The 13,379-nt window shown below is 34.5% G+C and overlaps 1 protein-coding gene across 1 annotated transcript; it reads left to right on the top strand.

Moving 5' to 3' along the window:
- The first annotated feature begins 9,854 nt into the window (after positions 1–9,854).
- Positions 9,855–10,778, top strand: LOC143647910 (olfactory receptor 5K1-like). The gene is given in 1 exon segment (XM_077117594.1): positions 9,855–10,778. A coding segment is annotated over 1 exon segment (924 nt).
- The last annotated feature ends 2,601 nt before the right edge of the window (positions 10,779–13,379 follow it).

Genomic DNA, 13,379 nt, shown 5'->3' on the forward strand with positions numbered 1-13,379 from the left:
TTTCTGTCTATTATCATAGCTATGTCCACCCTGTCTTTGATGATTAAATGCTGCCACCTGGCTTCTGCCAACTCGGTATCGAGTCATCCCCATTGTGTTTAAGGATTCCAGCTCAGTGCCAGCAGTTCCCACAGTAATATTTGACCTACAGAGAAATGCAACTACAGAGCTTTTCAGGGATGGTGAAAATAGTCTCACAAATTAATTTCTCACTGTTCTGGTTAAAGGTGAATACTCTTTACATTCCTGGGACATAAGAGCAGACTTTGCATGATAAATCCACTCTAACATTCCAATCTCTCTGAGGCTCTGGATCCCCTCATCTACATTAAATCAGGGCAGTTCTGGCATTTCAACCTCAGGTAATGTCAGCTGCCTTTTGATCCATGTTTCTGTCAACCATACAAACAAACCGTTAATGCCTTTTCTAACCCCTCAAACTATAACAATGAATGCTGAATCTCTGCTTAGTGGGCCCATATCAATAAATTCAACCTGATCCAACCTTATGTTCCTCCCACCATTATCCCACACCCTTAAAATCCATTGCCACACATATTCCCCTGATTTCTGTCTATATAAATTGGAAAACTTATGCAGTTCTTTTGGAATATAATGTACCTCCTTGCATTTGATACTTTGTACTTTTAGGGGCCTGTTGGGACTTTAGTCTAGTTATAGGTCTGGAATAAATGAAGGGTGGTGGGAGTGGGTCATGAAAAGAATTAGAAATACCTTCCAAGCCATTCATTTCCAAGGCATTCATTTGCAGTTTCATCTGGAGAAACAGGATTAATCACTATAGGGCTAATCCCTTCAAGTAGAGGTTGGGAAGCCAACTCCTCAAAGCAGGCTGGAGGTGGAAAGTGTATGTCCTTAGGGCAGACTATTACATGGTTATCTAGAGAAGACTCAGCATGACCTAGGGTTTCAACCTCACCCCCGATGTCATTAGCAATCCATATGTCACCATCCCATTTCTCAGGGTCCCACTCCTTTCCAATCAATGCCCTCACTTTAATGGTAGACACCATGCAAGATTGAGATTTCAATTTACATTGTAAAGTCGCTACTCTGACAATAAGATTCTGAGTCTGATTTTCAGAGATCTCAAGTCTACAGCTACAGGAAATAAGATTTTCATTCAGGACACTCATAGAAACTTCTACATCTGTCAGATGTTGCATAAGCTTCTCGTTTGAAGCCTTAATCCCATCCCTTTCACTCCTTAATGTATCCAGTGTATATAACAACAACCAGCCAACATCTCTATACCTCTTATTTCCAAAAAACTCCATAAAGGTTTCAAAAACATTATCCCCCAGAACCTGGCTTCATTCAAGCAAAGTATTAGAAGAATCACATGGTGATATTTTTACTATCTCTTTTACCAACTCACTCCATGGATTGTCAGTGTCATTCTGATTATGGGAATCAGAGTCCTTAGTGCCTTTGAGTCCAATCAGAGTAGAAAACCATTCATAAAACTCATTTTTAAGATTCTGTTTATTAAGAACCACTCTTGATACCAAATTGTATTAGTTAGAGTTCTCTAAAGAAACAGAATCAACAGAAAAGGTTCGCAAATATCAAATTTATAAAAGTGAGTCACATAATCATGGGAATGTAGAGTCCAAAATCTGTAGGGCAGGCTGTGAAGCTGAAAATTGTGATGGAGGGTCTGGATAAACCTCACAGTATAAGCTCACTGGCCGAAGCATGAAGAGAGCCTGTCCCTTCTGAATCCTCCTTAAATGGCTTCCAGTGATTAGATTAAGCATCACTCATTGCAGAAGACACTCCCCTTGGCTGAATAGAAATGGAATCAGTTGTGGATACAGCCAATATGATCATGATTTAATTCTATGAAATGTTCTCATAGCAATATACAGCACAGGTGGACTATGATCATCAAGTTCATGTGCCAACTTGGCCAAGTGGTGGTGCCCAGTTGTCTGATTGGGCAAGAGCTGGCCTGTCTGTTGCTGTGAAAACATTTTATGGACTTAAATCATGACCATGTTGGCTGCATCCACAGCCGATTGCACACACATGTGCAATCAGCTAATGGGATTGTCTTCTGCAATGAGTGACACTTAATCTAATAACTGGAAGGTTTTTATGGAGGATTCAGGAACTACAATCACTCTTTCTGCTTCAGTCAGCCAGCCTCTCCTGAGAGTTCATTGAGGACCTTCATTGAAGCTGCCAGTTCATTCCTGCTCTACAGATGTTGAACTATTATATTCCCATGATCGTGTGAGACACTTTTATAAATTTTATGTTTACAGATATCTCTTCTTGATTCCCTAGCTAATACAGGCTCCCTCTGCTGGAGTGTATAAAAGCTCAATTTTAGGGTGTTGTAGGTTTCCCTCATCTCTAATGTGGTGTGAAGCATGTGCTCCCCAGGGAACCTGCCACAATGTTCATCTCCACCATAAAGCAGGGTATATAGAGCTGCCTTCATCAAACCAATCAAAGTAGTTAGCCTCCCCAAGGGAAAAATGGTGATGGGATCTTTTCCCTGCTTTTGGGGACATTTTGTACAGTATAAGAATTAAAGTGGTCATTTGCTGGGGGTCTTGTTGTACCTGGGTTTGTGTTCCTATGATAAACCAAATATGAACTTGGTCCAAAAGATCTTTGTCAATGTTATTAAGTAATTTTTGTAAGAGCTATCAGCTCTATGCTACTATTTAATTTTGCAGTTGGAAACACTTACAAAAGTTGCAGAGGCAAGAGTGGTAGGGCAATAAATATTTTTTTATTAAATAATTGAGCTTTTAGGAATTCAGACCAATGATATATGAAGATAATTTGCTAGAAGAGTCACACCTTTTAAAGCTATAGAGGTCTTCTACAAAATGAGTCTTTAACATAGAATATCTTGGGGGACAGGGCAATAATGTGATTTGTGTGATTTTGGATTGTTTGGCTTTCTTTTTCTTCAAAAAGAGAGTTGATTATACACCTATTGGAAAGGTTTCCAAAGGTTCTTTGTTTCATATGATGGAAGTGTGATCCTTGAAGAATTAAACTCAGAGGACTTATTCAGATGCCTCAATGCAACCATTCTTCTCCTGTGATAGTAGCATATCTAAAAATTCCTATCTACATCCTATATTGTCCATTCATGGATTGTTTGCAATAATAAGAAAACTTATTTGCAATTATGGAACTTATACAATTCCCAGGTTCTAAGGTCAAGTGTTTTCCCCCTTTATTAGAGAAATTGTGGGTTTATCATGCAATCATAAATAAAATAAAAGATTCCCACATACTAAATTAAAAACCTTGAATTGGAAAGAACATTTGTTATAATTGATGATAGCAATTTTTTTAGTTGTACTGTTAATTAAAGCCCATGGTTTAATTTAGGAATCCCTTTTTGTGTAGCACAGATATGTGGATTTATTTTCAAAATTCTTATCTTTTGCCATATATATATATATATATACATATATATATATATATATATATATATATATATATATATGTATATATATATATATATACAATAGAAAATTTTTTATTTTTATAATATTAAGATAAGCCTTTCAGCATTGTTAATTGCATTTGCAGTATTGTGCTACCATTACCACCATCCATTATCAGATAATTTCCATCATTCCAAATAGGAAGCCTGAAACTTTTGTTCTTTAACTTCCCATACACTATCCACACCACATCTCCTTGTAAACTATATAGTAGTTTGTGGCTCTGTGAGTTTGCTTTTTCTCACTGCTTCAAATCAGTGAGCTAATGCAATATTTCTCCTTTTGTGTCTGGGTATTTCACTCAGCATGATGTCTTCAAGGTTCATCTATGTTGTCACATGTTCCATTATATACATATTCCATTTTTTACTTATCCATTCATTGATTGATGAACACTTGTGTTGCTTGTATCTTTAAGCAATTGTGAATAATCCTTCCAGGAACTGTTCAAAATCCTGCTTTCAATTCATTAGGGTATTTATCTAGTAGCAGGATTGCTTGGTCATATGATAGTTCTATAATTATAGTTAGCTTTCTGAGGAAGTGCCAGACTGTCTTTTATGGTGACTGCACCATTTTACAGTGCCATCAGTAATGAATGAGTGTTGCCATTTCCCAGTATCCTCCCTAACACTAGTTATTTTCTGTTGTTGTTTTTTTTAATAGCAGCCATCTGTTGAGTGTGAAAAGGTATGTCATTATAGTTTTCATTTGTATTTCTTGATGGCTAATGATGTTAGGCATCTTTTTATTTGTGTTCTAGCTATTTGTATATCTGCTTTGGAGTGATGTCTATTCAAGTATCTTGCCCATTTATTTAATCGGGTTTGTTGCTTTTAGTTAAGCTAAAGTGTTTCCTTATATATACTGGATTTTAAGCCTTTATAGAATATGTGATTTCCAAATATTTTCATCCTTTGTGTAGTTTGTTATTTTACTTTCAGGACAAAATCCTTTGAGGAACAAAAGGTTTTTATTTTGATAAGCTCCCCTGTATTTATTTTTTCTTGTTGCATGTGCTTTGTGTATAAAGTCGAAGAACTCATTGCTTAACACAAGGTCCTGAAGATGCTTCCTTCAAGTTTCTTTTAGGAGTCTGATAGTTTTAACTCTTATATTCAAGTCTTGATCCATTTTGAGTTCTTTTTGTATGTGGTAGGAGTCCTTTTATTTTTCTTTTATAAATTTACATTCAGTTTTCCCAGCACCATTTCTTGAAGAGGCTGTTCTTTCACATTTGAGTGGTCTTTGACACCTTGCCAAAAATCAGTTGGAAAAAAATTGAGGGTCAACTTCTGAGCTTCCAATTCTATTCCATTGGTCTATATGTCTGTCTCTGTGCCAATATCACACTGTTTTGATTACTTCAGTTTTGTAATAAGCTTTAAGACTGGGTAGTGAGTCCTCCAACCTCATTCTTCTTTTTCAAGACAGATTTAGCCATTTAGGGTCCCCTACCCTTCCATATAATTTGATTACTGACTTCCATTTCTGCTAAAATGATTGTTGGATGTTTGATTGGTATTACATTGAATCTATATATTTATAGGGCAATATTGACATCTTAATGATAGTTTGTCTTCCAATCCAAGAATAAAGAATATGCTTCTGTTAGTTTAGGTATTCTTTAATTCCTTTTACCAATGTTTTATACTTTACTATTTATAAGTCCTTTAATGCTTGATTAGATTTATTCCTATTTATCTGTTTCTTTTAGATGATTTTGTGAATGTAGTTTTATCTTAATTTCTTCATGCAGCTATTCAATTCTTGTTTATAGAAACACTACTGATTTTCAGGTGTTATTCTTGTATACCACCATTTTTGCAAATTCATTTATTAGCTCCAGGAGCTTTGTCATTTATTATTCATGATTTTCTCTATATAAGATCTTATGTTCTGCAAATAGAGAAAGTTTTACTTACTCCTTTCGAATTTAGATGTGTTTTGCTTCTTTCTTTCTTTCTTTCTTTTTTTTTTTGCCTAATTGCTCTCCAAGGAATTTGCAGTACAATGTTGAATAACAGTGTGACAGTGGGCCTCCTTGTCTTGTACCTAATCTTAGGAGGAAGCTTTTAGTCTTTCAATGTTAAGTAGGATATTATCGGTGAGATTTTCATAGATGCCTGTTATCATGTTGAGGAAGTTTCCTTCTATTTCTAGTGCTCTGTGCGTTTTTATTAAGAAAGGGTGTTATATTTTGTGAATGCTATGTGTGCATCATTTGAGAAGAGCATGTTCTTTTCTTAATTCTTTAAAGTGGTGTTTTATATTATTTGATATTCTTTTGTAGAACCAAACATGCATACCAGAGATAAATAGTACTTGATCATGGTATATAACTCTTCCAATATGCTTTAGGATTTTGTTTGCTAGTATTTTCTTAAGGATTGTTGTGTTTATATTCATAAGACTATATTGGTCTTACAGACTATATTGGCCTATAGTTTTATTATTTTGTGGTATCTTTGTCTAGTTTTGGTATGAGAGTGATTTTGACATTATAGAATCAGTTAGGGAGTGTTCTCTACTCTGCCATTTTCTTCATAACTTTGAGCAAAATTGGACTTGAGTCTTCTTGAAGTGTTTGGTAGAATTCCCTTGTGGAAAGCATCTGGGATTAGACCCAGTTTTGGGTAAGGTTTTTGATGACTGACTCAATCTCTTTACTAGTAATAGGCTTGTTGAGATCTTCTATTTATTCTGAATTAATGTAGGTACTTTGCATGTTTCTAAGAATTTGTCCATCTCATCTAGGTTATCTAACTTATTGATATACAGTTGCTCATAGTATCCATTTATAGTTCTTTCTATTTCAATGGAGTCAGTAATACTCCTTTTTCATTTCTGATTTTCACAGTCTGTTTTATTATATTATAGTTGTGTCTCATTAATTTATAGATAAAATGCATATATTATGAATATACAAAAATTATTATAGTTATATGAAAGTACAACCAAAATTTTTAGAATTTCACCTTCTGTGAAGCCACAAATAGATGGATAAGAATTGAAAACACAGGAGTAGGTATGGTAATCAGTGAAAACCTAGAATGAAAAAATTGTGAGGTGAAGATACAATCAAGGGAAGGGCCAGCACCATACAGGAAAAAGAAATACAGCTCAGACAAAAGGCAGAGAGAGGACAGCCAGGAGGATAGGAACAATGAGTGTTGTCACAGAAACCAATGTTATCACACAGACTTGCAGTAGAACAAACACTAAAGTTTGATCAGCAAGACAATTACAAGATGAACACCGGTGTTAGCACGTAGAGTTTGGTTGTGACTTTAGGGAAGAGCAGGTTTTGTGAAAAACTTTGAGTAGGGAAAAAATAGGAGGAATCCAAACAGAACAATTTCCAGTTTAACTTCACACTTCCTTTTATATCTCTTTTAATAAAGCACCTACATATATCATAGATTCTTAAATTTAGGCACCCTACATTCACATCAGTTATAGATTGATTCATGTATCCAACAAGACACATATTATTATTTTTTTATATGGCCAGGCACTGGGAATTGAACCTGGATCATCCTCTGGTAAGGCAGGCAAGCGTTCTTGCCACTGAGCCACTGTGGCCTGCCCAAGACACATATTCTTAATCTTAATTCACATTCCTGTAAGTGTGAACCTACTTTTAAGTAAGATGCTGCAAAGCCTAATTATCAGTTAAGTTGTATTCACTCACTTTTGAATAGTCCTGTTTAGGTCTAACATTCTATTTAGGTTGGGCCAAACTGAATCAGGCTTGACATTACTCCATATTCCTGGAGAGTACATAAAAAGAGGAAATTTGATGCAGACACAGATGGTATGTGTGGAGAAATCAGTCAGTCAGAGATAGCCTCAGAAGAAGATTATGTGACAGTGACAAAAATTCAAGTCTCTGACTGCATCAGAATGTTTGATAAGCTGACATATGAAGACTCTTGATTTTAGGAAGGGAGAATTTCCAGTTGAGACCTTGATGTTGGAATTCTATCATCCCAACTTGTGAGTCAATAAATTCATGTTTATAAGCCAACAAATATGTGGTATTTATTTCAAAGCCATGGCAAATTAAGACAGCATCCATTTTCTGTAGGTTCTGAAGTTTAAGCTTCCAGTTATTTGTTATTCATATGGTTCCCTCTGGATAATGCTTTTCACCTATTACAATCCCATTTATCCTATGATATTTCCATTGAGAGGTCTTTCCTTTTTCCTTTTGGTCACTATTTGCTCCATACTTATATTCTCATATAACACATTTGTGCTTCTTTAATGGCGAGCTGTATTATACTCTTACATTAATATATGTTTTTCCCCACAACTTGAATATGACTATCTTTTATGTAACCATTTTTAATAATTAAGAGTGTCACAGACATACTGTGCTTACACTCTGTGCCTTCACTATCCAGTGTCTTGTCCAAATCTTCTATATTATAAATACTTGGTAAAGGCTAAAGAAAACTAGCAATCTATGCAGTAAGTAAGCATGGCAGATGTCAGTCATTTGGCCCAAATGTATGAGATGATCCTTACTGAAAGATATTTCATCAAGACATACATACACTTGGAGGGGCATGCAAGTCAAACTTGTTGAAGGAGTTGGTGTGGTAGGAGGGCAGGTAAGTACTGAAGGGGGTCCCTGCAGGTCTTTGAAGTCCTTGCTCAGTGCAGTGAAATGGACATGTCACACTGGTTTGGTCACAAAGGAAAGTGATTTAACAACCAGCAGAGGTAAGGATCTCCCAGCATAAGATCTGCTCCTCAAAGGACTGCAAAAATCAGGATTTTGTGAATTCTTTGCATAAAAAATAATTGGGGGAGGAACAAAGAAAAATCAGGGCAATAGACAATTATTGATTCTTCTGGAAATGAGAAAAATTAGAGTGTAATCAAACGTTTCAGAAGGGGCAATTTAGTTTCCTTTTTGAGTCGCTAAAATGTAACTATGATGCGTAGGGGTAAACATTTTTTCAGGAACCTATGATCTAAGCCCAGAAGTCTGTTTACTGTTCAAATTGACTGATTCCCTTTCTTTGCAGAAAAGGTCTGCGCAGCTGAGAGACGTTAAAGATAACAACATGATGTTATTGTCTCCAGTGGGGACTAGGGAATTTAATTACAGATAGCTTTACAAAGATTAACACATTGATGCTATCCTCAAAGGTAGAAACTGAGAGACCTGGCTGCAGGGGTTCTTCCAGTATGATTTAGAAAAATAAGAGGGAAATCAGTTTGATCTAAACTACTTGGTAAAGATCCATAGAGAAAATTTGAGGTCAAGGAAGAGTGTGATTAGAATGGAAAGAAAGGAAGAAAGAGGTGTTTTAGGTGAGGGAAAATTCTTTGAGTCAAGAATGAAGAAAGTGCTTAGAGGAACTGTGAAGTTATACAAATGGTCAAGTGCCCTAATGTGAGCAGAAAAAGCAAAGTGTTAAGTAATTTACATACAGTTTGAAAAACCAAGAGGAAAGATTCCTAGGAAGAAACATTAGGGATTCTTCAATATCATTTTTTCAACCATTAATCAAATATTTATTGAGCACTACAATGTTCCAAACGTTATTCAAGGTATTAGGAATACAGGTTAAACAAAAAAAATCATGGTTAGGAGGGTTAGTGATGGATTATATTTACAACAATAAGTGATAATATGTTGAGGAATGACTTGATATATGAAGAATAAAATCAGGTAAGAAAGCTTTGAAGAAGGTGGAGTGAACAGAAAAGACAAAAAAGTCTCAGTCATTAAGATGGGGGAATAAAAAAATCACATCAGCGTTTATCTAAAAAGGCCTTTGAATGGGGAAAGATTCGTTCATAGGGTGAAAAAGGTGGTGACCCTGGCTCAACCCATCACACTTTTAGCCCTCTCTCCACAAAATCCTAATCATCGTTCCTAAACTGTATAAATCTCACTTCCTACAGAATAGTTCCTAAGCCTAAGTCCTTTCCTTGCTATTTTAGATTATATATGTAAAATGGTGAACATGAATGTAAGCACGTAAACAGTCACAGGATCAGCAAAATGATCATCAAACAGATTTTAGTGAGAGTCATTTCCTTAAAACTCAGGGTTTCATACAACATATTTAATTAATGCCCAATGGTCTGTATGTTCTGGTAGCCAAATCTCTCTGCTGAAATAAAATGATGATAATGCAAGAAATTCCCTTTAGGATTTGATGGGAAACATGTTTTGCCCTATACAGAACATAACTATTAACACTTTTTGGTCTCCTAGATTTTCACTTTTAATCCCAAATGTTTTAGACACCAAGGTGTGAAGGGAAAGTTAGATATTTCTTAAATTAGAATCTTATTTCTCCATAATTTCTTTCAACAGAAAGGGTAGAGATGACCAAAGAGAACCACTCCTTGACAACTGAATTTATCCTTATAGGATTTACAGACCAACCAGAATTGAAGCACCTTCTATTTGTGGTGTTCATTGCCATCTACCTGATTACAGTAGTGGGAAGTCTTGGTTTGGTGGCACTGATCACTATTGAACATTGTCTTCACACACCAATGTAAATCTTTCTGGGCAACCTTGCTCTGATGGATTCATGCTGTTCTTGTGCTATTACCCCCAAGATGTTAGAAAACTTCTTTTCAAAAGACAGAATGATTTCTCTCTCTGAATGCATGGCACAATTCTATTTCCTTTGTCTTGCTGAAACTGCAGACTGCTTTCTTTTGGCAGCAATGGCCTATGACCGGTATGCAGCTATATGCAGCCCACTGCAGTACCACACCAGGATGTCAACGAAACTCTGCATTTTGATGACCACAGGGGCCTTCATAGCTGGAAATTTGCATTCCATGATTCATGTAGGGTTTCTGTTTAGGTTAACTTTCTGTAGATCTCACCAGATCAATCACTTTTTTTGTGATATTCTTCCCTTATATAGACTCTCTTGTGTGGACCCTTTTATCAATCAACTGATAGTCCTTATCTTTTCAGGGTCAATTCAGATCTTCACTATTACCACAGTCCTCATCTCTTATCTCTACATCCTTTTCACTATATTCAGAATGAAATCCATAGAGGGAAGAGGCAAAGCTTTATCTACTTGTGCATCCCACTTTCTTTCTGTCTCAATATTCTATGGATCTCTTCTCTTCATGTACCTTCGACCTAGTACACTTAAAGGAGAAGTGAACGATATAGCCATTGCTGTTTTTTATACTGTAGTAATTCCTTTATTAAATCCTTTTATTTATACTCTTAGAAATAAGGAAGTAGTAAATGTTATGAAGAGGAGAAAATTCTCATAACATTGTGAAACAAATGTATTTTGTGGTAAAGTGATTTTAGTATGTCAAAAATATTGGTTTTCAAAGTCAGGGGATACTGAGAAAATGGAAAATAACCAATTTTATGTAAGATATTAAATCACTTAAACATGATATGTAAGTCAAATAATGTATAAATGAATGATATCAGAGAGAAGGGATTCTGCTAAAATGCAGTTCAAAATATAGGGTACAAGATTCCATCAGGAATAGGTATACAATTACTCCTGAGGTTACCATTTTTTCCCAGGTTATTTAGCTACAATTTGTAATATCCAACAAATTCTAGGTATAGAGTCAGTATATAAAAGTAGCTTCTATTAATATTAATGCCAAATTTTGAAATCATTATAGGATATCTTTCAAACTCAGATACATTCCATGTTCTCAAATATTAATCACTTCTTTAGTCAAGCCATCTATAAGATATAAACTATGACTGTGATTGTGTTTGTCAAAGAGATTATATTTGAATATGGGTTCTGATAACATGTGTTCTCAAATCCAAAATATTTTCATCTTTGGTAATAATCAGTTTTCATCTCAAGCTTGCTGAAAGTGTATCTTCATAAAGGGGATTACTGCTCTATTTGAAAATGATGCTATTTATTGAAAACTATTGTTTGGAATATTGCATGTAGTTTGATTAGTAGTCCATGATGCATGATGTGCAATTACTGACTATATCAATTAATCAAGGGTTTCTTTCCATGGATATAATTGCATATTTGTTGTTCAGAAACCACTAGCTTGCACTAATTCCAATGAAAATTATTAATAAAAGCATAACATTACACAATGCTGGAAAAACTGTTCATACATGAGTGAACTAGCCTAGAAATTCTAGAAATCTGTGAATACATATATACAGTGAAAGAATGCCACAAAAAGGTTTCAGAAGTTCTAAATTAGGTGCATATTGTACATCATGTTTCTACCCTCCACTTAGTGAGTACTCTTAGTTGTTAGCCTTGCATTCATTGATCCCCTTTTTCTTTTCTAAGTATTTCCTTTTTCTGTTTATTACTCCATTCCTTCCCCATCAACCCTTAACAATGATTACCACAGATTGTTGAGAGATAAGTATGCAACTTATTTGGCACCAATGAGAGAGCAAAGGTGATTTTCTGATAAAGATATTCCCTTTATTTTAAAAAAGATCTCCAAAACTGTAGTCATTCTCAAAGTGCATGGTACATCAATGCAAAATCTGGCACTGATGGGAAACCAGTCCAGGGATGAAGTCAATGCACAACTGAAGATATAGCTGAGGGAATGAAATATAGAACCTCAGTTATTAGAATAAAACATCCCTTCTGCTTGTATAATCCTGTAGCATTTCTTATGTTTACATTTATTTGGGGGAGATCTTTTATCACTTTTCTTGTGTGATGTTCTTCCACTGTACATGTTTTTCAGATTTTGAGTTTTCAATATTACCAGCTAATTCAAGTGAACAGCTCTTTCTATTATGCTCTTAATATTTTTCAGACCCTAAATTGCTTTTTTATGTGGATTGTATTTATGTATTTACCATAATAAAAACTGTAACAAAATGTGTTTATTAATTCATTTGAATTTAAAATTATAAACCTATTACATGTAAAAAAAAACAACTTCATTACAGAGATGTTAGAGCCTAGTGAGAGATGCATAGAGATTCATTTTATCTATGAATATCATCATTCATGATAGAAGATTCAAATGATTAAAAAGTTTCCCAGGATCAGACATGACAGCATCTTTTCTTTTGTAATTGATTTGTGATTTTTTCTTAAAATGTATTCAGTTTGACTAAGGACAAATTATTGTATTCCATGATCTGTATGTTCCTTCTTAAACTAATAAGTTTTTTAAATTATCACACATTTTAATATCTGATATGCTTGTTTCAATTCACGATTCTCTTATGTTTCTTAGAAAGTTTACCAATATTTTCAAAGCCTCCTCTCATATGTTTAGTGGAATTCATTAAACTGTCACGTAAATTATGAAATATTCATTGAAATAAATTAGATACTTACCTTGAATCATTCACCACATAATACACTAGAATGATTCAGTAGTTAATTATGAAAAAGAAAAGTATCTGAAAATATCAGTGATTATTGGATCAGAACAGGAAGCTTCTAAGCTAAATGGATAAAGACATATGAAGGGAGAAATTAGTAGATTTGAATGCCTTAATATGAAAATTGAGTGCCTTAATATGAAAATGCCTGTATATTTCAAATTATCATAGCCAAATTAGAAGACAAGTAAATTTTTGAGAAAAATTTATCACAAGTATATATAAAAGCTCAATAGTCTTTCAATATAAAGTGTATACATATGTTTGTGTGTATAAATAGCAAGGAAAATCATATGACTCATTAAGAAAGTAGGAAAAGGACACTGTCAAGTGGTTTTAAAAAGTAAAACAGTCAACATATGTATTTAATAGTAAAATTCACTGATAATAAAAGTATTTTTAAAATTACATTAAGTTACATATTATCTACTTAGGAGATGTTTAGTGAATGCCAAACGTGTCAGACAATGTATTAAATACTTGCAATGTATGATCAGATATTAAATTGCTTT

Source organism: Tamandua tetradactyla, chromosome 10, assembly GCF_023851605.1.
Source record: "Tamandua tetradactyla isolate mTamTet1 chromosome 10, mTamTet1.pri, whole genome shotgun sequence".
Taxonomy (NCBI): domain Eukaryota; kingdom Metazoa; phylum Chordata; class Mammalia; order Pilosa; family Myrmecophagidae; genus Tamandua; species Tamandua tetradactyla.